Here is a 27,911-nt window from a genome sequence, read left to right as displayed (position 1 = left end):
GCATGCGTTTTTTGTGCGTTTTTTATGCGTTTTTTATGCGTTTTTTATGCGTTTTTTTACATGCGTTTTTTGTGCGTTTTTTATGCGTTTTTTACAGCAGATAAAGTTGGTTGAAAAAAAAAAAAAAACATGAGCTCATTTCCTGGTCCAACCCCTCTTCACCATTTAGCTTCCTTGTTGAATTCAAGATGCCGCACCATCGTCTAACTCCAGAACAGAACTGCCTACTGTTGCATACGGCACTACTTTTGCTGCACCACTACAGCGAGCTGGTAAGAAAATGTCATTAGATGTGAACACTTTCCGTATTAGGCTGGGTTCACAATGTGTACAGCAGCCCGTTCAACACATACGTTCACGGTCTGCTGCAACGCAAGTGCTGACTTTGGCACATCACTAACGCAGATGGAGCATCTGCTAGCTACATCTGCGCTAGCAGTGACAGACCCGGAAACGCTGCAGTCAGAGTCTAGAGGTCCGACCGTCACTCAAATGACGGCACATGGCTAGTGATGTCAGACATAGGAGTCAATTGTGGCGCTAGCGGACTACGTTTCACCGCATTATGCAGCGGTGTTACGAAGTCCGTCAAAACGGACTGGGGGAACGCAATGTGAACCCAGCCTTGCCAGCTGTATAACATGTGTTGTACAGTTCCATGTAATAACACATACTATATTCTCCCATAGGAGCAATCGCGGAGAAGAAGGGATAGACGGCAAAAAAGGATGTGGGTTCATCCCATCATTCATGAACGGGAGGAAAAGGGACACTTCCATGTTCTTTATCGTGATTTAAGGAGGTAAGATATAGTGAGAAATTGTATGTTGACAGCTGTGTTTCTTTGTACCTTTTTTTGATATATACAACATACATTATGTGTGTGTTTAAAATTAAAGTTTTATGTTCCTTTTTATTTTCAGCTTTCCAGATAAATTTTCTCAGTTTTGCCGTCTTTCCATTGAGGCATTTGATCGTCTTCTAATTCTTCTTGGTCCACACCTCACTTACGAAGATACGGTCATGCGAAGAGCGATCTCTGCAGAAGAAAGGCTGCTCATCACCTTGCGGTAAGGCCTTGCTGCTAGTGCACCCCTAAATGCTGCCACAAATGCTGCCTGTTTAATCCGTAATGCTGCCGCTATGCTGCGAGTGCCCCCATAATGCTGCCAGTTTCCCTCATAATGCTGCCGCTATGCTGCGAGTGCACCGTTTCCCTCATAATGCTGCCCCAATGCTGCGAGTGTACCGTTTACCTCATAATGCTGCCCCAATGCTGCGAGTGCACCCTGTTTCCCTCATAATGCTGCTGCAATGCTGCCTGTGTCCCCATAACGCTAGTGGCCATGATGTGGATGTTTTATCTTGCAACACAATTTGTGTTGGTAGGTTTTCTAAATTTTTTTTTTTCTTTCTTCAGGTTTTTAGCCACAGGAGAGAGCTATACATCCCTGCACCTCCAATTTAGGGTTGGCAAATCGACCATCTCGCAAATTGTACGGTGCACATGTACCGTCATCTGGCAGAAGTTGCGGCCCATCGTGATGCCTTGCCCAACCGAGGAGACTTGGCTGCAGGTTGCAGCAGGCTTTCAAACTGTGGCCAATTTCCCCAACTGCGTAGGTGCTGTTGATGGTAAACATGTGAGAGTGCTAAAGCCACCAAGATCAGGATCACGCTTCTTTAATTATAAGAAGTATTTTTCAGTGGTCTTGATGGCGGTGGCTGACGCACATTACAAGTTTGTTGCCATCGACGTTGGTGCCTATGGTAGTACTGGGGATTCTCGGGTGTTGCAATCATCACAGATTGGACTTCAAATTCTTCGAGATGGCGGCACGCTCCCAGCCCCTAGACCTTTGCCAGGTTCCACACATCCAGTACCCTTTGTGATGGTATCGGATGAGGCATTTCCCTTGAAGCCCCACCTGCTGCGCCCATACCCACGAAGAGCACTGGATGACCGGCGGAGGATTTTTAATTATAGGCTGAGCCGTGCACGAAGATATGTGGAATGTACCTTCGGGATCATGTGTAGTCGGTGGAGGATCTTTCACACTGCCATCCAGTTAGATCCGGAGACCGTGGACACTGTGATAAAGGCATGCTGTGTGCTCCACAACTATGCTCGTGAATACAGCACTGAGGTAGTTGAGGAATTACAGGTGTCAGAATTAGATGCAGTGGACAACTTTGGTCAAGGAAGGCAATGTAACACGGGTGTGCGTGTGAGAGAAACCTTTGCAGACTACTTCATGAGTCCTGAAGGTGCCGTGCACTGGCAATACTCTTGTGCCGGTGTTGAGCTGCCAGAACTGCAGAGAAGATCTGATGCCTAAACAGAATCAAGGCCCAAGACTGGACGTGAGATATAACAGCACAGAACATATGAAGGCGGAAACCTATCCACTAATGAACCAGTCTGTACGGCACAGATGCTAACACCTGTGAAAATGTGAGGCATAATCCCTATCAACCGTCGCCAAATCCCTATCTACCAAGGCCCCTTTTTAATTAATCTAATTGTAAACATTGCTAATAAATAAAAAATATTATTTAAACAATAATCGTTTCCATGTTGTTATTGTTTACCGTTGCTTAATCAGATCCCATTTCCGAGCTTCTTATTTTTATGATAATAAGAAATCTGAGTAGTTAAAATAATTTTTTTTAATAAAGTAAAAGAAAAATTAATTACATTAAGAAACTTTTTTTAATGTATATGAACTTACATTTTATAACAAAACTTAAAGGGAACCTGTCACCCCAAAAATCACGGGTGAGGTAAGCCCACTTCTGTAATGCTGTAGATAAGCCCCCGATGTTATCAGAAAAAGGAGAAAAAGACGTTATGTTATACTCAACCACAGGCGCTCTCGCTGCTGGTCAGGTCAGATTGGCGTCTCCGGTCCGCTGCGGCCTGACCTGACCAGCAGCGAAAGCGCCTGTGGTTGAGTATAACATAACGTCTTTTTCTCCTTTTTCTGATAACATCGGGGGCTTATCTACAGCATTACAGAATGCTGTAGATAAGCCCCTGATGACGGTGGGCTTACCTCACCCGCGATTTTCGTGGTGACAGGTTCCCTTAAAGAACTTTTGTAAGATTTGGTCATGAACACAACGGTTTAACATTCAGTACACTCCCGTCTCTACTGAAATAGGATGAGATATCGAAACTCAAAATTGATGGTATTCCGGTTGGTAGCCCATATCATTAAATAAGTCAGGTTGGGAGTAGACACTGCTATTGGGCATACTGGAACGATGGCCAGTTGAACTAGGTAAAGGTGTATGGCCACTGTACGCATCTACTTGATTGGCCCTGTATGTTGCCGCCTGTCCGTAACGCTGCGATGCAGCAGCTGGTGGTGGTGGTGGTGGAGGCATAATGGGGTTGCTGAAAATGTTGAAAATACCCGTCATTACTTGTGGAGCAGGGGGTAGGGTTGGTGTGTCATCAATTGCCATTAACAGACAATTGACAGCTGTAACGAACATTTGCTGCTTGTCCCGTGGCAGTGTTCTAACACGGTCTGCCAAAAATGACCCAAATTTGTCATGCTCATCTTGCTTAGAAGAATTATCAAGAAGATTGAGCGTTTTACTCGTTAATTGTTCTATAATTTGACCTTGTTTGGTCTTCTTTTGCACCGGTCTTTTCACTGCCACGGGACGGACAGAAGCAGCCCCCCTCCCCATGTGCCTCGACACACCGCCACCAGAGTTTGCACCAGCGTCAGAGGAAGTAGAAGTAGTGGTATTTGCTGCAACGTCCTGTTCTCCAAGGGAATCACTTATTTCGTGTGACCTTCCGGACAAAGACATGTTCCCCGGAGATTCTTGGCTGTTCATTATGCAGTCTTCTACTTCCTCTCCAATACTGTCCACCGTGGTGTCACCATCGGTAAGGTCCGGAGGTGTTTGGGCAGAGATGTTGCTTTCGGTTCTGCAGACCCAAAAATAAAACAAAGGTTACAAAAATACAAATCATTACGTCAAGCAACACTATTTATTTATATTATCTACCTCCTCAAACTCCGGCTTCCCAATATGAACTTCAGCTGGTCTCCATAGGGCACCCTCTTCCTTGGCGGCGAGCTGCCACTCGGAGTCTTGAGTGATTTAAGATATCTGTCTGTGACAGACCGCCATCTCGTCTTCACATCGCCCACTGCAAATTTAAAATTTTTAAATAAAACATTACAAATCCATTCTTCTTCCTTTTTTTAAAAAAAGGAAATAAATTTATACTTACAAATCTGTGTTTGCTGCTGTGTTGGGAGATTCGGCCACTCTGGAAAGAGAGCGGTTACTATTTTGGGCCAGGCATCACGTTTTGCCCCCTTGTATTTTTCACTTGACCGGTCCCAGACCTCAGGGTGTTGTTCAATCTTCATAAAAAAGGACAACAAGTAAAAAAAATTGAAATTAATTGTGGCCAACAATAAATACACGGTTATGTAAATTTGCATATTTTAGATATAGTAGCATACATCGCAGCAACATAACATAGTGACCAGCCACGTAGTATATTGCACAGGCACTTAGTATATTGGCCAGCCATGAAGTATATTGCCCATCCACGTACTATATATTACCCATCCACGTAGTATATTCCACGTAGTATATTGCCCTACGTTGATGGCCAATATACTACGTGAATGGGCAATATACTATGTGGATGGGCAATATACTACGTGGAATATACTACGTGGATGGCCAATATACTACGTGAATGGGCAATATAGTACGTGGATGGGCAATATACTACGTGGAATATACTACGTGGATGGCCAATATACTACGTGAATGGGCAATATACTACGTGGATGGGCAATGTACTACGTGAATGGCCAATATACTACGTGAATGGGTAATATACTACGTGAATGGGCAATATACTATGTGGATGGGCAATATACTACGTGGAATATACTATGTGGATGGCCAATATACTACGTGAATGGGCAATATACTCCGTGGACGGGCAATGTACTACGTGAATGGCCAATATACTACGTGAATGGGTAATATACTACGTGAATGGGCAATATACTATGTGGACGTGCAATATACTTTGTGGAATATACTACGTTGATGGCCAATATACTACGTGAATGGGCAATATACTACGTGGATGGGCAATATACTACGTGGATGGGCAATGTACTACGTGAATGGCCAATATACTACGTGAATGGGTAATATACTACGTGAATGGGCAATATACTATGTGGACGTGCAATATACTTTGTGGAATATACTACGTTGATAGCCAATATACTACGTGAATGGGCAATATACTACGTGCATGGGCAATATACTACGTGGATGGGCAATATACTACGTGGAATATACTACGTGGATGGCCAATATACTACGTGAATGGGCAATATACTACGTGGATGGGCAATGTACTACGTGAATGGCCAATATACTACGTGAATGGGTAATATACTACGTGAATGGGCAATATACTATGTGGATGGGCAATATACTACGTGGAATATACTATGTGGATGGCCAATATACTACGTGAATGGGCAATATACTACGTGGATGGGCAATGTACTACGTGAATGGCCAATATACTACGTGAATGGGTAATATACTACGTGAATGGGCAATATACTATGTGGATGGGCAATATACTACGTGGAATATACTATGTGGATGGCCAATATACTACGTGAATGGGCAATATACTACGTGGATGGGCAATGTACTACGTGAATGGCCAATATACTACGTGAATGGGTAATATACTACGTGAATGGGCAATATACTATGTGGATGGGCAATATACTACGTGGAATATACTATGTGGATGGCCAATATACTACGTGAATGGGCAATATACTCCGTGGACGGGCAATATACTACGTGGATGGGCAATGTACTACGTGAATGGCCAATATACTACGTGAATGGGTAATATACTACGTGAATGGGCAATATACTATGTGGACGTGCAATATACTTTGTGGAATATACTACGTTGATGGCCAATATACTACGTGAATGGGCAATATACTACGTGGATGGGCAATATACTACGTGGATGGGCAATGTACTACGTGAATGGCCAATATACTACGTGAATGGGTAATATACTACGTGAATGGGCAATATACTATGTGGACGTGCAATATACTTTGTGGAATATACTACGTTGATGGCCAATATACTACGTGAATGGGCAATATACTACGTGCATGGGCAATATACTACGTGGATGGGCAATATACTACGTGGAATATACTACGTGGATGGCCAATATACTACGTGAATGGGCAATATACTACGTGGATGGGCAATGTACTACGTGAATGGCCAATATACTACGTGAATGGGTAATATACTACGTGAATGGGCAATATACTATGTGGATGGGCAATATACTACGTGGAATATACTATGTGGATGGCCAATATACTACGTGAATGGGCAATATACTATGTGGATGGGCAATATACTACGTGGAATATACTATGTGGATGGCCAATATACTACGTGAATGGGCAATATACTCCGTGGATGGGCAATATACTACGTGGATGGCCAATATACTACGTGGATGGGCAATATACAAAATATAGTATATTGCCCATCCATTTTGTATATTGCCCAGCCACATAGTATATTGACCATCCACGTAGTATATTACCCATTCACGTAGTATATTGCCCCGCCACGTAGTATATTGCCCATCCACATAGTATATTACCCATTGACGTACTATATTGCCCATCCACATAATATATTACCCATTCACATACTATATTGCCCATCCACATAGTATATTACCCATTCACGTAGTATATTACCCATTCACGTAGTATATTGCCCAGCCACGTAGTATATTGCCCATCCACGTAGTATATTACCCATTGACGTAGGATATTGCCCATCCACATAATATATTACCCATTCACATAGTATATTGCCCATCCACGTAGTATATTACCCATTCACGTAGTATATTGCCCAGCCACGTAGTATATTGCCCAGCCACGTAGTATATTGCCCAGCCACGTAGTGTTTTAATGAAATAAAGACACCGAGTTTTTGACCATATTTTATTATTTTGGTATTGGAAGGGTTAAAAAAAAATGGTTTACAATGGAACAGGTGCAATTGCACCTGTCCCATTGTAAACATTACTGCAGATGACATATATCATCTCTGCGCAGCCTCACCGGCTGAACGGAGATGAACTGATAGCATGGGAAAATTTTCCCACGCTCCAGCGTTCACCTCCGGTCAGCCGGGGAGTCCGCGCAGCTGCAGTGACTGCCGAACGAGTTCCCCCGAACAGCGCGAGCTGCGTTCGGGAGAACTCGGTATACAGTGAACGGGATCGCTTTACGATCCCGTTCATTGTATCGGCGGCCGCGGTTTAGAGCAGCCGCATGTTATGTGGCTGCTCTAAACTCCAGATCATCGTGGGACAATCGTTTAATTGGATGCTGCGGAGGGTAGGTATACGTTGTGGTTTGTTATTTTAATTTTTTCTGACAAGGGAATCGTGGAATTGGGCGTTTAGGTGAGTATGGTTTTTTTTTTTTTTTTATTTTAGGTGGCGATCGCCGGGGACAGGTAATTATAAGGTAACCACTGGCCACCAATGAAATTGTACTTTTTATTATTATTTATTCCACTGTCCACCAATGAAAATAAATAATAATTTACATATCCGTTCCACTGGCCACCAATGATAATTATTAAACACTGGCCACCAATGATAATACACTGGCCACCAATGTAAATAATTATACACTGGCCACCAATGTAAATAATTATACACTGGCCACCAATGTAAATAATTATACACTGGCCACCAATGTAAATAATTATACACTGGCCACCAATGTAAATAATTATACACTGGCCACCAATGATCATACACTGGCCACCAATGACAATTAAGTTTAGGGGAGAATAGGGGTATATAACTAAGTTTATTAGGGGAATGGGCCCGTAACCACTGTTCACCAATGACCATAGGGGACATTTCATGGGGGAAATAGTACATTGCAGCAGGGACAGTTGGATGGGAAATACTGCTCCCATCGAGCTGAGCCTGCTGCAACGACTTGGAGGGAACAGACATCGGCCGATGAGACTAGTCTCATCGGCCGCTGTCCGAACACACGCACACACATAGATACACATACACACACATATATACACATATACACACACACTTACCACACTTATCATCTGCACCACATCCAGCCTCATCCGATCATACCCCTCCATGTCGGCAGCCATAATACAGGAAGACGGGAATGGTGAGTTTCCTCTTCCTGGATTATGGGATGGGCATGAAATGGCATGATGGGATAGATGGCATGTCACTTCCTGTAGTTTTTCAGGAAATAAACGCTAGAAATCCGCAAATTTTAATATGATTGCGGATTTCTAGCGTTTCAATACAAGTCAATGCATGCGGGAAATCAGCGATTCCGCAAAAATAATGAACATGTTGCTTCTTTTTCCGCAATTCGTTTTTTTTGCAGAAAAAAACGCTACATTGGCACAATTTTTGCGGATTCAATACAAAAGATTGGGAGCCTTATGTTAGCGTTTTTTTCACGTTTTTATCGCGATTTTATTGCGTTAAAAACGCGAAAAAAACGCAAAAAAACCTGAACGTGTGCACATAGCCTTAAACTGTAACTTTGCATTCTCAGCAATACAATTATTTTAATTTACTTGAGCCCCCATGGGTAGACGGTCCATCCAGTGATCCATTTTAAATACAGTTTTTAGAATCTTGTAGCATAGGTCCACTTTGTCCAGCGAGCACCTCGCTATTCAGACCTGTTGACTTAACTGATGAGTCCCTCATAAGGCTTAAAGGTACCGTCACATTTAGCGACGCTGCAGCGATATAGACAACGATGCCGATCGCTGCAGCGTCGCTGTTTAGGTCGTTGTGTGGTCGCTGGAGAGCTGTCACACAGACAGCTCTCCAGCGACCAACGATGCCGAAGTCCCCGGGTAACCAGGGTAAACAAACCGGTTACTAAGCGCAGGGCCGCGCTTAGTAACCCGATGTTTACCCTGGTTACCATTGTAAAAGTTAAAAAAAACAAACCCTACATACTTACATTCCGGTGTCTGTCACGTCCCCCGGCGTCAGCTTCCCTGCACTGTGTCAGCGCCGGCTGGCCGTAAAGCAGAGCACAGCGGTGACGTCACCGCTGTGCTCTGCTTTACGGCCGACCATCGCTGACACAGTCAGTGCGGGAAGCTGACGCCGGGGGACGTGACAGACACCGGAATGTGAGTATGTACTGTTTGTTTTTTTTAACTTTTACAATGGTAACCAGGGTAAACATCGGGTTACTAAGCGCGGCCCTGCGCTTAGTAACCCGATATTTACCCTGGTTACCAGTGAACACATCGCTGGATCGGCGTCAAACACGCCGATCCAGCGATGACAGCGGGTGATCAGCGACCAAAAAAAAGGTCCTGATCATTCCCAGCAACCAACGATCTCCCAGCAGGGGCCTGATCGTTGGTCGCTGTCACGCATAACGATTTCGTTAACGATATCGTTGCTACGTCACAAAAAGCAACGATATCGTTTACGAAATCGTTATGTGTGAAGGTACCTTAACTCGGCCAGTTGTTCTTTGAACTTGCCGTGCTGGGTCATGATGCTTGTCAGTGTCAACATTTACCATTTGATTAATTTTGGCCTTGTCTGGGGTCTGAATTAATTAGGTGTCAGGGAACTGATGATCCTCCTAAATCTATTATTCATTGTCACAGTACATGACTATTTTGCAGATCTTAGAAATTTGTGAATATTCCATTCAATGACAAGGTGTAATTTTTACTACTTTGCTTTTTATACTGTGATTGTCTCCTTTCTAATGTGCCTTTACCTGCAATAATAATGAATGATGATGCAAACTGTTCTTTAAGTATTTCTGTATTGTTTGTGCCATTTTAATATCTAGGACCTAGCTGTGAGGCCCTAATGTCAAGATGGCTCTTTTGCATTCAGTTTGCTTTCTATATAATAATTACAGAGCGCTTCAATTTATGATTGTTACATTTTGTGTAGACCTTCACCTTAAATAGACATTTAGTTAGGCCTTATTGCGTTGTGTACCTTATTTAATCCTCCCCGCATTAAAGTGCTAAGCCTAGCTTTCTATTTCAGTGTCTGTTTACAGCAAGCATTGTAAGCCTGTGATAGTTACGATCTGTCTTAGGGGCTTTATACCCTGTCTGTTTCTATATGGATTTTAATTCTTAAAGTTGGTCATTGTGACACTGTAAACTAAAGAAAATCCTTTTGATTTGAGAAGTTGGATTAACAGCAGTGCTTAGAAAGCCACTGGTCCTCTGTAGATTTACTATTTTAGGTTCATTTACTTAGTGCTCAAATAGAGATAGATCGTTGGCACTTTCACCTTGGGAAGACTTCCCATATAACACGATCCCTGTGTATCCACAGTGTAGTGCTCTAGTGATCCCTGGACATTTTAGAAAATGCAAATACTTTCTGTCTTTAAAGAGGGTGTTTTCTGGAAACTCCGGAGACAGTAGCCAACATTTACGTTACGTCTTTCAAGCAAAGGAATTAGTTGAATTTATTTATCCCTCTGTCTCGTATAACTAGAGATGGGGGAACCCAGACAGTAAAGTTTGGCATCCGTGCTGAACACCTACTGTTCGGGCATGGACAACGAACATGGACTTCATCAGGATGTCCTTTTACTGTTTGGGTTCGGCCCTCTGAACACCGGGTGTTTGGCAGAGGTGAGTTCACTGCAATAATTTCACTATGGTGAATTTGAATTGCGGTGAACTCGCCTCTGCACCCTGAGACTTTCTCATGGTGCTAGTGAGGATCTCACTGAGGTCATCGCAGTTCAGCCCATCTGGGAACGCAGCCTCAGTGACCGGCAGTAACCTCTATGATGTCATCACTATTCACTGAGGCTGCGCTCGCGCCAGCTCATTCATCAGTGGTTCTCAGCCTGGACAGTTGCATCTTGGCACCATCCAGATTGAAAACTGTTTTCCCCCAGACATGGATTACAGCATGGGACAGAACAACGGACAGGTGAGGGATATTGTTGATTTTTTTTATTTTTGTTTTATTACAGAAGACGAGTGCTTAAATTAATGTTGGAAAAACACATTAAAAAATCACATCTTTTATGCTGCATTTCTCCTGCCAATGCTCCAGTTATTTTCTGCTGTAAATACTGAACATCTGCACACAGCCTGAGGCCTCCTTCACACTGCAGCATATAGCACGTACCTGAAACACTGGTACTGGTGTCATCAGTGTTTACCATCAGTACGGTCATCAGTGTTTACCATCAATGTGGTCATCAGTATTTACCATCAATGTGGTCAGCAGTATTTACCATCAATGTGGTCAGCAGTATTTACCATCAATGTGGTCAGCAGTATTTACCATCAATGTGGTCAGCAGTATTTACCATCAATGTGGTCAGCAGTATTTACCATCAATGTGGTCAGCAGTATTTACCATCAATGTGGTCAGCAGTATTTACCATCAATGTGGTCATCAGTATTTACCATCAATGTGGTCAGCAGTATTTACCATCAATGTGGTCAGCAGTATTTACCATCAATGTGGTCATCAGTATTTACCATCAATGTGGTCAGCAGTATTTACCATCAATGTGGTCAGCAGTATTTACCATCAATGTGGTCAGCAGTATTTACACAGTAAAATATCGATATTTGCAGATGATACAAAACTATGTAAAGCAGTTAATACAAGAGAAGATAGTATTCTGCTACAGATGGATCTGGATAAGTTGGAAACTTGGGCTGAAAGGTGGCAGATGAGGTTTAACAATGATAAATGTAAGGTTATACACATGGGAAGAGGGAATCAATATCACCATTACACACTGAACGGGAAACCACTGGGTAAATCTGACAGGGAGAAGGACTTGGGGATCCTAGTTAATGATAAACTTACCTGGAGCAGCCAGTGCCAGGCAGCAGCTGCCAAGGCAAACAGGATCATGGGGTGCATTAAAAGAGGTCTGGATACACATGATGAGAGCATTATACTGCCTCTGTACAAATCCCTAGTTAGACCACACATGGAGTACTGTGTCCAGTTTTGGGCACCGGTGCTCAAGAAGGATATAATGGAACTAGAGAGAGTACAAAGGAGGGCAACAAAATTAATAAAGGGGATGGGAGAACTACAATACCCAGATAGATTAGCGAAATTAGGATTATTTAGTCTAGAAAAAAGACGACTGAGGGGCGATCTAATAACCATGTATAAGTATATAAGGGGACAATACAAATATCTCGCTGAGGATCTGTTTATACCAAGGAAGGTGACGGGCACAAGGGGGCATTCTTTGCGTCTGGAGGAGAGAAGGTTTTTCCACCAACATAGAAGAGGATTCTTTACTGTTAGGGCAGTGAGAATCTGGAATTGCTTGCCGGAGGAGGTGGTGATGGCGAACTCAGTCGAGGGTTTCAAGAGAGGCCTGGATGTCTTCCTGGAGCAGAACAATATTGTATCATACAATTATTAGGTTCTGTAGAAGGACGTAGATCTGGGGATTTATTATGATGGAATATAGGCTGAACTGGATGGACAAATGTCTTTTTTCGGCCTTACTAACTATGTTACTATGTTACCATCAATGTGGTCAGCAGTATTTACCATCAATGTGGTCAGCAGTATTTACCATCAATGTGGTCAGCAGTATTTACCATCAATGTGGTCAGCAGTATTTACCATCAATGTGGTCAGCAGTATTTACCATCAATGTGGTCAGCAGTATTTACCATCAGTGTGGTCATCAGTGTTTACCATCGGTGTGGTCATCAGTGTTTACCATCGGTGTGGTCATCAGTGTTTACCATCAATGTGGTCATCAGTGTTTACCATCAATGTGGTCATCAGTGTGTACCATCAGTGTGGTCATCAGTGTATACCATCAGTGTGGTCATCAGTGTATACCATCGGTGTGGTCATCAGTGTTTACCATCAGTGTGGTCATCAGTGTTTACCATCAGTGTGGTCATCAGTGTTTACCATCAGTGTGGTCATCAGTGTTTACCATCAGTGTGGTCATCAGTATTTACCATCAATGTGGTCATCAGTATTTACCATCAATGTGGTCATCAGTATTTACCATCAATGTGGTCATCAGTATTTACCATCAATGTGGTCAGCAGTATTTACCATCGGTGTGGTCATCAGTGTTTACCATCGGTGTGGTCATCAGTGTTTACCATCGGTGTGGTCATCAGTATTTACCATCAGTGTTTACTATCAGTATTTACCATCGGTATGGTCAGCAGTGTTTACCATCAGCGTTTACCATTATTGTGGTCATCAATATTTACCATAAATGTGGTCATCCGTGTTTACCATCAGTATTTACCATCAGTGTGGTCAACAGTGTTAACCATCAGTGTGGTCAACAGTGTTTACCATCAGTGTGGTCAACAGTGTTTACCATCAGTGTGGTCATGAGTGTTTACCATCAGTGCGGTCCATGAGTGTTTACGATCAGTATGGTCATCAGTGTTTACCATCATTGTGGTCATCAGTATTTACCATCGGAGTGGTCATCAGTGTTTACCATCGGTGTTTACCATCAGTGTGGTCATCAGTATTTACCATCAGTGTGGTCATCAGTGTTTACCATCAGTGTGGTCATCAGTGTTTAACATCAATGTGGTCATCATTATTTACCATCAGTGTTTACCATCAGTGTGGTCATCAGTGGTTACCATCAGTGTTTACCATTGGTGTGGTCATCAGTGTTTACCATCAGTGTGGTCATTAGTATTTACCATCAGTGTGGTCATCAGTGTGTACCATCAGTGTGGTCAGCAGTGTTTACCATCAGTGTTTACCATCAGTGGTTACCATCGGTGTTTACCATCAGTGAGGCCATCAGCATTTACCATTAGTGTTTACCATCAGTGTGGTCATCAGTATTTACCATCAGTAAAGGATGGTAGATCTGGGGATTTATTATGATGGAATATAGGCTGAACTGGATGGACAAATGTCTTTTTTTGGCCTTACTAACTATGTTACTATGTTACTAGTGTGGTCATCAGTGGTTACAATCAGTGTGGTCATCTGTATGGTCATAGGTGTTTACCATTGGTGTTTACCATCAGTGTGGTTATCAATATTTACCATCAGTGTGGTTATCAGATTTACTATCAGTGTGGTAATCGGTGTTTACCATTAAGGTACCGTCACACTAAGCGACGCTGCAGTGATACCGACAACGATGTCGATCGCTGCAGCGTCGCTGTTTGGTCGCTGGAGAGCTGTCACACAGACAGCTCTCCAGCGACCAACGATGCCGGTAACCAGGGTAAACATCGGGTTACTAAGCGCAGGGCCGCGCATAGTAACCCGATGTTTACCCTGGTTACCAGCGTAAAAGTAAAAAAAAACAAACACTACATACTTGTTAGGCTTAGCACTTTAATGCGGGGAGGATTAAATAAGGCACACAACGCAATAAGGCCTAACTAAATGTCTATTTAAGGTGAAGGTCTACACAAAATGTAACAATCATAAATTGAAGCGCTCTGTAATTATTATATAGAAAGCAAACTGAATGCAAAAGAGCCATCTTGACATTAGGGCCTCACAGCTAGGTCCTAGACATTAAAATGGCACAAACAATACAGAAATACTTAAAGAACAGTTTGCATCATCATTCATTATTATTGCAGGTAAAGGCACATTAGAAAGGAGACAATCACAGTATAAAAAGCAAAGTAGTAAAAATTACACCTTGTCATTGAATGGAATATTCACAAATTTCAAAGATCTGCAAAATAGTCATGTACTGTGACAATGAATAATAGATTTATGAGGATCATCAGTTCCCTGACCCCTAATTAATTCAGACCCCAGACAAGGCCAAAATTAATCAAATGGTAAATGTTGACACTGACAAGCATCATGACCCAGCACGGCAAGTTCAAAGAACAACTGGCCGAGTTAAGGCACCTTCACACATAACGATTTCGTAAACGATATCGTTGCTTTTTGTGACGTAGCAACGATATCGTTAACAAAATCGTTATGCGTGACAGCGACCAACGATCAGGCCCCTGCTGGGAGATCGTTGGTTGCTGGGAATGATAACCACACTGATGGTAAATATTGATATTCTGCTGTCTGTCCCCGGCACTGTGCTTTCCTGCACTGACTGTGAGCACAGCGGCCGGAAAGCAGAGCGGTGACGTCACCGCTCTGCTTTCCGGCTGGCCGGCGCTCACAGCCAGTGCAGGAAACAGAGCGCCGGGGACAGACAGCAGAAGGTAAGTATGTAGTGTTTGTTTTTTTTACTTTTACGCTGGTAACCAGGGTAAACATCGGGTTACTAAGCGCGGCCCTGCGCTTAGTAACCCGATGTTTACCCTGGTTACCAGTGAAGACATCGCTGAATCGGCGTCACACACGCTGATTCAGCGATGTCTGCGGGGAGTCCAGCGACGAAATAAAGTTCTGGACTTTCTGCAGCGACCAACGACATCACAGCAGGATTCTGATCGCTGCTGTGTGTCAAACTGAACGATATCGCTAGCCAGGATGCTGCAACGTCACGGATCACTAGCGATATCGTCCAGTGTGACGGTACCTTTAGTGTGGTCATCAGTATTTACCATCAGTGTGTTCATCAATGTTTTTCCAGTATGGGTAAAGAAAGAAATTGCAAAGCTTCTCCATCTGTGTGCTGTACATGTTTTTCACAAACCCATAGACTTGTTATCCGTGCTGCCAGAAAAAAAAAACGACAGGTCTCCTTGTGTTTTGCATGGACACATGGTACATGTAAAAACAAAGACAAGTGTGTAGCACCATAGGTTATAATGGGTATGTGTGGTATCCGTGGAATAAAACGCATGCCACACATACGGGAAGTACGGATCTTTGAAGTAGGCTTGATTATAGGATTTTTTTTTTTCTTTTACATTTGTGGCAGTTAAAAGAAAATTGTGAGTCTCCATATTCTGAAACCTGGACCTTTTTTTAGTTTTCATCCTAGAGTGAGTGACTTGTTTTGTTATTCATACAATTTTGACACAATTTTAGAGTACATGTAACATTTAGTTTTTTTGGGAAGTACTGTGACTGAAGAATGGCAATTCTAGCATTTTAATTTCTTTATTCTATTCCACATTTAACATACTGTTTATATTTTATTAGATCAAACTTTGTTATTCATGAAGATATGAAATGTATTTGTTCTGTTTTTTTTTTAGTTTTCTAATTTTTATATTTTTGAATGGGGAAAAGGGAGTGCTTTACGGTTTCATACATTTTTATTTTATGAAAACTTTTTTTATCTTTGTATGATGAGTGTTTTATTCAACTGATAACAGCAAGAGCAGTCGGCGGCTGATGGGACTATTACTCCCATCTGCGTACACCTCTTGTCATTAATACCAGTGAAAGCAGGTGGTGGCTGATGGGACTATTCATCACCCGCCGCCTGCGCTATAAATATATAATTAAAAAAATCCAGCATTGGTTCCCCTGTATTTTCTATAACCAGCCAGGCAAAACTGACAGCTGGGCGCTGCAACCTTCAGCTGTCTGCATTAGCAAGGCTGGTTATCAAGAATAGAGGGGTCCCCACTCTTTTTTTTCTAAATTACCCCCACACGAAGGTGGAATCTGAAATGCGCGTCGGGACCCCACTCGAATATTAGGAGTCACTAATTGTAAGTTTATATCGCTTAAATCTGTATCAACAATGCTGTAGGAATTTTGTTCTGTTTTTGATACATCACAACCCTCTGTCCCTTGCCCTGCTCTTACTCCACTTGCATTCTATATGGGCATGGACCTAATAGTTACAGTTGTCGCCAAAAGTATTGACACCCCTGCAATTCTGTCAGATAATACTCAGTTTCTTCCTGAAAATGATGGCAAACACAAATTCTTTGGTATTATTATCTTCATTTAATTTGTCTTAAATGAAAAAAACACAAAAGAGAATGAAGCAAAAAGCAAAACATTGATCATTTCACACAAAACTCCAAAAATGGGCCAGACAAAAGTATTGGCACCCTCAGCCTAATAATTGGTTGCACAACCTTTAGCCAAAATAACTGCGACCAACCGCTTCCGGTAACCATCAATGAGTTTCTTATAATGCTCTGCTGGAATTTTAGAACATCCTTCTTTGGCAAACTGTTCCAGGTCCCTGATATTTGAAGGGTGCCTTCTCCAAACTGCCATTTTTAGATCTCTCCACTGGTGTTCTATGGGATTCCGGTCTGGACTCATTGCTGGCCACCTTAGAAGTCTCCTGTGCTTTCTCTCAAACCATTTTCTAGTGTTTTTTGAAGTGTGTTTTGGGTCATTGTCCTGCTGGAAGACCCATGACCTCTGAGGGAGACCCAGCTTTCTCACACTGGGCCCTACATTATGCTGCAAAATTTGTTGGTAGTCTTCAGACTTCATAATGCCATGCACACGGTAAAGCAGTCCAGTGCCAGAGGCAGCAAAGCAACCCCAAAACATCAGGGAACCTCCGCCATGTTTGACTGTAGGAACCGTGTTCTTTTCTTTGAATGCCTCTTTTTTGTCCTGTAAACTCTATGTTGATGCCTTTGCCCAAAAAGCTCTACTTTTGTCTCATCTGACCAGAGAACATTCTTCCAAAACGTTGTAGGCTTTTTCAGGTAAGTTTTGGCAAACTCCAGCCTGGCTTTTTTATGTCTCGAGGTAAGAAGTGGGGTCTTCCTGGGTCTCCTACCATACAGTCCCTTTTCATTCAGACGCCGACGGATAGTACGGGTTGACACTGTTGTACCCTCGGACTGCAGGGCAGCTTGAACTTGCTTGGATGTTAGTTGAGGTTCTTTATCCAACATCCGCACAATCTTGCGTTGAAATCTCTTGTCAATTTTTCTTTTCCTTCCACATCTAGGGAGGTTAGCCACAGTGCCATGGGCTGTAAACTTCTTGATGACACTGCGCACGGTAGACACAGGTTCAGGTTTTTGGAGATGGACTTGCAGCCTTGAGATTGTTCATGCTTCCTCACAATTTGGTTTCTCAAGTCCTCAGACAGTTCTTTGGTCTTCTTTCTTTTCTCCATGCTCAATGTGGTGCACACAAGGGCACAGGACAGTGGTTGAATCAACTTTAATCCATGTCAACTGGCTGCAAGTGTGATTTAGTTATTGCCAACACCTGTTAGGTGCCACATGTAAGTTACAAGTGCTGTTAATTACACAAATTAGAGAAGCATCACATGATTTTTCAAACAGTGCCAATACTTTTGTCCACCCCATTTTTTATGTTTGGTGTGGAATTATATCCAATTTGGCTTTAGGACAATTCTTTTTGTGTTTTTTTCATTTAAGACAAATTAAATGAAGATGGTAATACCAAATAATTTGTGTTTGCAATCATTTTCAGGAAGAAACTGAGTATTATCTGACAGAACTGCAGGGGTGTCAATACTTTTGGCCACAACTGTACTATCATGCACCACTACTAAACTACATAAACCTGATTCAGCAACATACCTATATACAATTACACGTTACTTATTTAACTCTATAATATACCATTGGGTAATATTTGTCATTTATCCTGGAAGCATTGTTCTTATGTGTTAAATCGTTTTGTTCAGTGTCATATACAAATTGTGCCTTGATTCCTAATATCTCCTTTGGACAATTGTCCATTTACTTTAGCGGTGTGCCCTTTGTTTTTATACTTTGTTTTTAATATTTTCTGTTCTGATATCCTTGTTTATCACCTGATTTAAATAAATATCTACCTTGATTCACTATTTTGGATATATTGGGACTTTTTTTTGTCAGAATAATAATAGTAATAATAATAATAATAATAGTAGTAATAATTTTATTTATACAGCGCCAACATATTCCAGAGCGCTTTACAAATTATAGAGGGGACTTGTACAGACAATAGACATTACAGCAATCACAGTTCAAAATAGATACCAAGAGAAAAGAGGGCCCTGCCCGCAGGTTACAAACTATAATAATAATAATAATCTTTATTTTTATATAGCGCTAACATATTCCGCAGCGCTTTACAATTTGCACACATTATCATCACTGTCCCCGATGGGGCTCACAATCTAAATTCCCTATCAGTATGTCTTTGGTATGTGGGAGGAAACCGGAGAAACCCGGAGGAAACCCACGCAAACACGGGGAGAACATACAAACTCCTTGCAGATGTTGTCCAAGGTGGGATTAGAACTCAGGACCCGAGCGCTGTAAGGTTGCAGTGCTATCCACTGAGCCACCGTGCTGCCCTACTATGAGGAAAAGGGAGACACGAGAGGTGGATGGTAACAATTGCTTTAGTTAGTCGGACCAGCCATAGTGTAAGGCTCAGGAGTTCATATAAAGCTGCATGAACCAGTTAACTGCCTAAGTATGTAGCAGTACAGACACAGAGGGCTATTAACTGCATAAAATGTATGAGAACATGATGCGAGGAACCCAATTATGTCACACAGGGATAGTTAGGTTAGTGCGTTGAGGCGGTAGGCCAATCTGAACAAATGAGTTTTTAGGGCACGCTTAAAACTGTGGGGATTGGGGATTAATCGTATTAACCTAGGTAGTGCATTCCAAAGAATCGGCGCAGCACGTGTAAAGTCTTGGAGACGGGAGTGGGAGGTTCTGATTATTGAGGATGCTAACCTGAGGTCATTAGCGGGGCAGATGGCAGGGGTAGGGTGGTAGACTGAGACCAGAGAGGAGATGTAGGGTGGTGCTGAGCCATGGAGTGCTTTGTGGATGAGGGTAGTAGTTTTGTACTGGATTCTGGAGTGGATGGGTAGCCAGTGTAATGACTGGCACAGGGTAGAGGCATCGGTGTAACGGTTGGTGAGGAATATGATCCTGGCTGCAGCATTCAGGACAGATTGGAGCGGGGAGAGTTTGGTAAGAGGGAGGCCGATTAGTAGAGAGTTACAATAGTCCAGACGAGAATGAATAAGTGAAACAGTAAGAGTCGAAAGTAAGAAAAGGGTGAATTCTAGAAATGTTTTTGAGATGCAGATAAGAAGAGCGAGCCAGTGATCGGATGTGGCGGTTGAATGAAAGCTCGGAATCAAGTATGACACCAAGGCAGCGGGCATGTTGCTTTGGAGTAATGGTGGAACCGCACACGGAGATGGCAATGTCAGGCAAAGGTAGGTTAATAGAGAGAGAAAACACGAGTTCAGTTTTTGACAGGTTCAGTTTCAGATAGAGGGAGGACATGATGTTAGAGACAGCGGTAAGACAATCACTGGTGTTTACTAAAAAGGTCAGCGTGATAACAGGAGAAGAAGTGTATAATTGGGTGTCGTCAGCATAGAGATGGTACTGGAAACCAAATCTACTGATTGTTTGTCCAATAGGGACAGAATACAAAAAGAAGAGGAGGGGGCCTAGGACTGATCTTTGAGGAACCCCAACAGTAAGGGGAAGGTGAGAGGAGGAGGAACCAGCAAAAGATACAATGAAGGAGCGGTCAGAGAGATAGGAGGAGAACCGGGGGAGAATGGTGTCCTTGAGGCCGATGGAGCGGAGCATAGTGAGGAGGAGCTGATGATCCACAGTGTCGAATGCTGCGGAGAGATCCAAGAGAATTAGCATGGAGTAGTGACCATTAGATTTAGCTGTTAGTAGATCATTAGAGACTTTAGTGAGGGCAGTTTCAGTAGAGTGTAAAGAGTGGAAACCAGATTGAAGAGGGTCAAGAAGAGAGTTATCTGAGAGATAGCGGGTAAGACGGGAGTGGACCAGGCGCTCGAGGAGTTTAGAGATGAAGGGAAGATTAGAGACAGGTCTATAATTAGCGGCACAGTTTTGATCGAGGGATGGTTTTTTAAGTAATGGATGTATGATGGCATGCTTAAATGAGGATGGAAAATACTGGAAGTGAGAGAAAGGTTGAATATTTTTGTTAGGTGAGAGGTGACAGCCGGGGAAAGGGACTGGAGGAGATGTGACGGAATGAGGTCACTGGTGCAAGTGGTTGGGTGAGAAGATGCAAGGAGCCTGATTACTTCTTCTTCTGTAACTAGTTCAAAGTCAGAGAGTGAACTAGATGCAGTGGGGGAGGGAGGACAGTGCATGGTATGAAGAGATTGGGAGATGATTTCCTGTCGAATGTGGTCAATTTTTTCTTTAAAGTAATTGGCCAGATCGTCAGCACAGAGATCTGTGGTTGGGGCCTGCACTCTTGGGTTGAGTAGGGACTGGAAAGTGTCAGAGACGTTTAGGGTTATTGGACAGCGAGATGATGAGAGTGTTGAAATAGGTTTGTTTGGAGAGGTGAAGGGCAGAGTTGTATGTTTTTAGCATGAACTTATAATGGATGAAATCTTCGGGTAGATTAGATTTTCTCCACAGACGTTCGGCGCACCTGGAGCACCGCTGCAGGAAACGTGTTTGCAGCGTGTGCCACGGTTGTCGCTGTGTGCGCTGAGTTGTTTTATTTATAGGAGGAGCAGCTTCATCCAGGGCAATTTGCAGGGTTTCATTGTAATGCTTCAGAGCAGAATCAGGACATGAGCTGGAGGAGGTTGGGGCCAATGAAAACTGCAAGTTCTTCATAAGTTTCTGGGTGTTAATGGACTGCTCTCTTCTTTAACGGACTTTCTCTCTTCTTTACACACCCAGGCACCCATCACACATACATGATATCTGCATGAACACACACAATGCACATCAAACACATGATCTGCACACACTAACATTATACATATATACATAGGACATAAATACAGTATACCCCCTTCTTCAGTAGTGGCGGGTGGGATAGAGTTGCCGATTAGCCAGAGTATCACCTGTGTGCAATGCACTGCCCCATGCTAAACTTCCTTCCCCTCACCCATCGTCCCGACTGCTGAGCCGTTAGTGGGAGGGGGTTCCCGTGTTTGAGCTCAGCCACAGCTGGGAAAAGGCTCCACTTGTCTACCCTCACCTTAGGGCCGGCGGTCTTTTTGCCCCTACCCACTTCATGGATGCTGTGCAGTCGCTCTGTACATGGATGGATTATTCCTATTCTGTAACTGAGTGAAGACCAGGGAAGGAAGCTACCAAGGTAATTACCCAGCCGTACCAGGTAGGGCTGTGTCGTGAAAATCCCGTGTGTGTGTGCACAGGTAGTAAAGTTTTTTTTCAATAAAAAATAGTGAACTTGAAATTTTGGGGCAGTATACTCATGATCCGACGTGAGTATGGCTGTTATTATTTTACAAGGGGGTAACACAGTGATTGAGAAGTGGTTGCCCATCTAGTGGACAATCCCTTTAACAAGCATTTTTTCGTAGCTTATAAATCTTTGAATCTCCATAAAATCAATGTTATAGTTGGCCTGTGATATGGTAATTAGTGAGTAACTAGTCTTGTGGGTGTTGCCTTCCCTGAACTAATCATGTTATCACGCCCCTGACGTGATTTTCAGAAGCGGCATCACCGCAAATATAATGTGTGTGTGTGTGTGTGTGTGTTTAATAATCAGAAGTCTTCAGAGCGATGCTGTTAGAATGTTTGTTTTGTGTTGACATCCCAGAAATGTTTTGTTCCCAGGATGTAATGTTCGTGTGGTCATGTGATACAGTGTCACTGTGGACATAGTGCCTTTGAGATAGAATTGTAAACCTTGATCAACTGCGCATAGAAAAAATGTATTTGATCAAAGAAAGAAATGAAACATGGCTATGAATAAATGAAACTTTCCATTAGGGTATCTGTTTGGTGTCCCTTTCAATATTGAGCTGTGCCCCGTCACCATCTTCATGAGTGTCTCCTTATGGGAGAAGTGTAAATGACAAGTTATTTTTCCATGTCCTCTATTAGTTTCCTAACCAATGACTCAGGAGTCACAGGTTTCTGTCACTGTTGGCAGCTCTGGAAACCGTGGGCACCTGTGGCATCAGCGATATCTTAGTATATGTAGAACTTTTTATACAATTGTTATTTCAAGGCTCAATTGGCATAATAGTACCAATATTTTCCACTTACGAAAGAACAATACATTATGTATCCTTCACTTAAAGGGATTATCTGGTCTAGAATGACAAGTCTTCCGTCATTCTGTGTGACTGCAGACTTGTGAATCTTCCCAGCTCATTATGGGCTGTGAGAATCCGTTGGTGTCTATGCCGAGAACGGCAGTCAAGTATGCAGTATGCACACCCCCGGGCAGAACCCATCCAGTGTGTTCGATCTTGCTGGTTACTCTTGTATTGAGCGAGGCCACGCTCACTAGTGAGGTTCTGCCCGGCAGTATGCATTCCACACACTAGACTGCTTTTCTCTTCGCTGACACTGACTGATTCTCACAATGGGCTGGGAGGATTCACAAGTCTGCAGTCACACAGAATGAAGGCAGACTTGTCATTCTAGACCGAACTATAGATGCTTCACATCTTCAGTACTGTGCAAAAGTACTAAATATGTAAAAGTACGAAATAAAGGTCAGGTGTTGGGAAAAATGCTGCCCAGTAAGAATGCTTTCAAAGGTAGAAGTGTGAATAGTGTGCATTAGTTACCATGTATACGGGTGTGTAAGCCAAGTTTTTCAGCACATTTTTTTGTGTGCTGAAAATGCCCCCCTCTGCTTATACACGAGTCATTGTCCCAAAAGACTGCGGGGGAGGGGGAGCAGTGGGTCACAGGAGGCAGGTGCCGGCTGCTGCAGCTAAAACCTATGCCCCCTGCTAAAGAGAAATTATTTTTTACTGCAGTGAATATTCATTTCTCTTAGGGTATATTCCCTCGATCAGTAAACGCTGCAGGTTGGACGCTGCTTACATCTGCAGCATCCAACCCGCAGCAGCCAGATGTTACAGCATAGTGGATTGGATTTCAAGAAATCCCATCTCCACTTTGTGTGCACCGACGCCCGAAGATCACCTGCAGAGACGGACATGCAGCGCGTGTTTCCAGACTACAGCATGTCTGTTTATCTTGCGGAGATGCTCAGTCTCCGCAAGATAAATATCACCCATCCAATGTATTGGACACGGTGATTCCGCACAGTTCAATGAACACATGCGGAATCACCTGCATTGAAAAGCCGTCAGCGCTTTGTATGGAGCAGACATGTGCTGCGTCCAAAGAGCTGCCGATTTACTGACCGTGGGGACGTAGCCTTTTAGCGCGCACAGTGTCAGAAGCAGTCGCCGGCTTGCAGCAGCTGCCGGGCTGTCACGGGTGCCTGCTCATTAAGGTAATGAACATTCGCCTCTCTCCACTCCCATAGGCGTGGAGAGAGGTGAGTATTCAGGACCCTAATGAGTGGGGACAAGTGATCGCTCGGCCGCAGATGCTGCTAGCACAGGAACAAGATGCTGCGACGGTGCGGCAAGGATAGGGATGAGGAACCATGCATACCAGGACAGAGATGATGAGCCATGCAGACAAGGATGGGGATAAGAAGCAATGTATACAAGGATGGGGATAAGAAGCAATGTATACAAGGATGGGGATAAGGAGCCATGCAGACAAAGATGGGGATAATTAGCCATGCAGACAAGGATGGGGATGAGAAGCCATGCATAAAAGGATTGGGATGCGGAGCCATGCAAGCAAGGATGGAGATGAAGAGCCATGCATGCAAGGATGGGGATAATGAGCCATGCATACAAGGATGGGAATAAGGATCCATGCATACAAGGATGGGGATAAGGATCCATGCATACAAGGATGGGGATAATGAGCCATTCATACAAGGATAGGGATGTGGTGCCATTCATACAAAGATAGTGATGTGGAGCCATTCATACAAGGATATGGATGTGGAGCCATGCACACAAGGATGGGGATGAGGGACTATGCATACCAGGATAGGGATGTGGAGCCATCCATACAAGGATAGGGATGTGGAGCCATGCACACAAGGATGGGGATGAGGGACTATGCATACCAGGATAGGGATGTGGAGCCATCCATACAAGGATAGGGATGTGGAGCCATGCACACAAGGATGGGGATGAGGGACTATGCATACCAGGATAGGGATGTGGAGCCATCCATACAAGGATAGGGATGTGGAGCCATGCACACAAGGATGGGGATGAGGGACTATGCATACCAGGATAGGGATGTGGAGCCATCCATACCAGGATAGGGATGTGGAGCCATCCATACAAGGATAGGGATATGGAGCCATTCATGCAAGGATAGGGATGTGGAGCCATCCATACAAGGATAGGGATATGGAGCCATTCATACAAGGATAGGGATGTGGAGCCATGCACACAAGGATGGGGATGAGAGACCATGCATACCAGGATAGGGATGAGGGGAGGCTTATACTCAAGTCAATAAGTTTTCCTAGCTTTTCGTGGCAAAATTAGGTGCTTTGGCTTATTCTCGTGTCGGCTTATACACAAGTATATACGGTAATAGTGAATAAGCAAATCTACATCAAGTCAATATTTGGTATAAACTACACGAGCCGCTGAGCTTTATGATATCTGCTACAGTGTTGTCGACGTGACCTCATCTCTGCAGCATGTACACAATCACTGGGAGACACATTGCTGGACCCGAGGAGGATGAGTACCACAGATGTTGTTATTTTTGGAAAAGCACCTCTCCAGAGTTTTATTTATTTTTGTTTTTTATTGCAGTGCTGGAGTGGTCTTAGTTCCCTTCACCCAGTAATACACTTACCAGCTGCCATCTTCACCTGTTATCGGCGCCACTCCAGAAAACTTGGATAAGGTTCTCCTGTTTCCTCCTAGACTCCAAAGACATACTGATAGGGAATTTAGATTCTGAGCCTCAATGGGGACCGTGATGATAATGTCTCTAAAGCTCTGTGGAGTTAATGGCGCTATATAAGTGAGTACAATAAATACCGTAAGTAACACCACTTCAGTGCTGTATTTAAAAATAAATAAATAAAATAAAATTAAAAAAAACAGATGAAAGGGGAAAACTCCTTTTAAGCTGCTCATTTATTCATTTGCTTTGCAAAAGGAGAAATCCTCCTCATAAATGGACATGCTGTGCATGTTAGCACCTGTCCATTAACACTCTGGATATCTCATCCACACGCCTTTAATATGCAGCAGATTTTTCAGACACAGAATTCCCTCCTCTCCCTGTAGGAAGAAAACCTTTGTTTGATTTTTTTTTAATGTGTGCATGAGTTCCCTTTATTCAGTTATTATAAAATCCTTGAAAAGACCTTTGCAGTTCTTCAGCCATTCTTTACTTATTATTTTCCTTTATACCGTCTTGATTACTGTTTTGAAACATTTTCAAAATTATTGTGCAAAATATTGCGAAGTAAATGACCTACCTCTTGACATTTTAATATTGCCATTACTTCTATAACTGGGATGTGAAAACGGTGAACAATTAGGGGCAGTAATGCTTTCAGGATGTGCAGCCGTGGAAATATTCATGTGAAAAAGACAATATCCAAAACCCCCATCACTGATCAAGACAAGAAAACCTGCAAGCAATGCGTGCCGTTATCAGACTTGGTGCGAAGGCTCTTAATAGTCATTTCCTCGGAATGTATGAATATATTAGAGCGTGACATTTGGAGAAAAATACCATCACGATTAATGAAAACAAAATTAATATTACAATCTTTATTATATCTCTCTTCTAGTGGCCCAGATCATTGGTCCAAATATACTTTAAAAAGGTGCAGCCCTCTAGAAAACCAATGTGGATTCCATTGAGCATTATTTGTGAGCACTTTGGGTGAAGTATGTGGTTTTTATAACTGCCATATGATGTGAGGTACTAACCTGGCCTTAGATAAAACAATCTCCGATTAAATCCTTGGCTTGTGCGCTCACATATTCCTGATGCAGAGGTCTTTGCGAAGTTCTCACACCAGGGGTTTTGAGCATGAAATGATTATAGCTTGGACTGCACTGAAGGCACTTATGGTCTTTTTTTGTGTTCTCTTAAATCAATTTCTGATTAAATATGGATTTCAATATAGCTGAACTTAGACACGCTACAATAATTTCTCATTGTTTTTGCCACAAATCTGTTGTGCGTGGCTCTTTCTTCCCTTCCCAAAAAGCCATAACAAGACTCCTCCCAATAATTATAGTGGCCAATCTCTCCCATGTGGTGGTGCCAAAACAATGATTAATAATGTATTTCCTTCCTGAGCTTTACAGTTCTTTTTTTCCGAAGCTTGGTTCATCTGAATGTCATTTTGCATTTTTTAAAATTATATTTGTAGGTTTTTTTTGTTCGCACGTTGCCTAGTACTGATGCCTTATCTTTCAGGTATGGAATATTAATTATTATTGCTTTCATATTCAGCTATTGACACGATTTCTTGCACTACACTGGGAAGGAAGTAATTAATACTTTATGGGGTGGATTGGGTGGAGGACAGTGATCTGGAGTTGCTGTAGCACTGCGGGAAGTGCCACGTCTGCATACAGTGCGCTATGTGTTCGTTGTTGACCACCAACGCTCATGACTGCTTCAGTCAATCAGTGGGCTCAGTGACTCTACCTGTGTCGATAGCATTAGACCCTGATCCCTGCAATTGGCTGAAGCACTAACAAAGACCATAGCAGTGGAGGAGAGGCAGCATTAAAATAATGAATGAAATCACAGGGACCTGTTCTTGTTTTTCATATTTAGAAATATGCCAGAAATAGTCCAGAAATTGGCCAGACGGTAAGACTAAACTGTATCCTAATTTTACGTGCATCTCCTTTCTTCCCCTGCTATTTAACCATACTCAAATTTACCCTCACTATTTTCACTCCACTAATCCTCACCCCTATCCTTCTCACACTATGAGAAACTATCGCAATCCCTCTCACTTAAAACCTGTGCAGCTGACTCCCACCCCCCTGCTTCCTCTCTCTGTGGCTCTTTGGAATGCCCACTCTGTC

The 27,911-nt window shown here is 42.9% G+C and overlaps 3 protein-coding genes across 4 annotated transcripts in view; 2 read left to right on the top strand and 1 right to left on the bottom strand.

The window, feature by feature from the left end:
* ATP8B4 (ATPase phospholipid transporting 8B4 (putative)) overlaps window positions 1–27,911 on the top strand; it is a 372,592-nt gene that overhangs the window by 163,274 nt on the left and 181,407 nt on the right. The window lies entirely within an intron of this gene.
* On the top strand, window positions 75–2,404 carry LOC138676590 (uncharacterized). Its single transcript, XM_069766051.1, has 4 exons — window positions 75–272; window positions 690–802; window positions 924–1,070; window positions 1,421–2,404. Exons 1-4 carry the CDS (start codon window positions 189–191, stop codon window positions 2,337–2,339), a joined length of 1,263 nt encoding a protein of 420 aa, XP_069622152.1. The 5' UTR covers window positions 75–188; the 3' UTR covers window positions 2,340–2,404.
* Window positions 3,115–4,565, bottom strand: LOC138676591 (uncharacterized). The gene is made up of 3 exons (XM_069766052.1): window positions 4,259–4,565; window positions 4,030–4,174; window positions 3,115–3,949 (listed from the first exon to the last, which is right to left on the bottom strand). Exons 1-3 carry the CDS (start codon window positions 4,473–4,475, stop codon window positions 3,181–3,183), a joined length of 1,131 nt encoding a protein of 376 aa, XP_069622153.1. The 5' UTR covers window positions 4,476–4,565; the 3' UTR covers window positions 3,115–3,180.

Source organism: Ranitomeya imitator, chromosome 4 (assembly GCF_032444005.1).
Source record: "Ranitomeya imitator isolate aRanImi1 chromosome 4, aRanImi1.pri, whole genome shotgun sequence".
Lineage (NCBI taxonomy): Eukaryota > Metazoa > Chordata > Amphibia > Anura > Dendrobatidae > Ranitomeya > Ranitomeya imitator.
The sequence above is the reverse complement of the archived record's forward strand: the minus strand, read 5'-3'. Positions and strand labels throughout refer to the sequence as shown.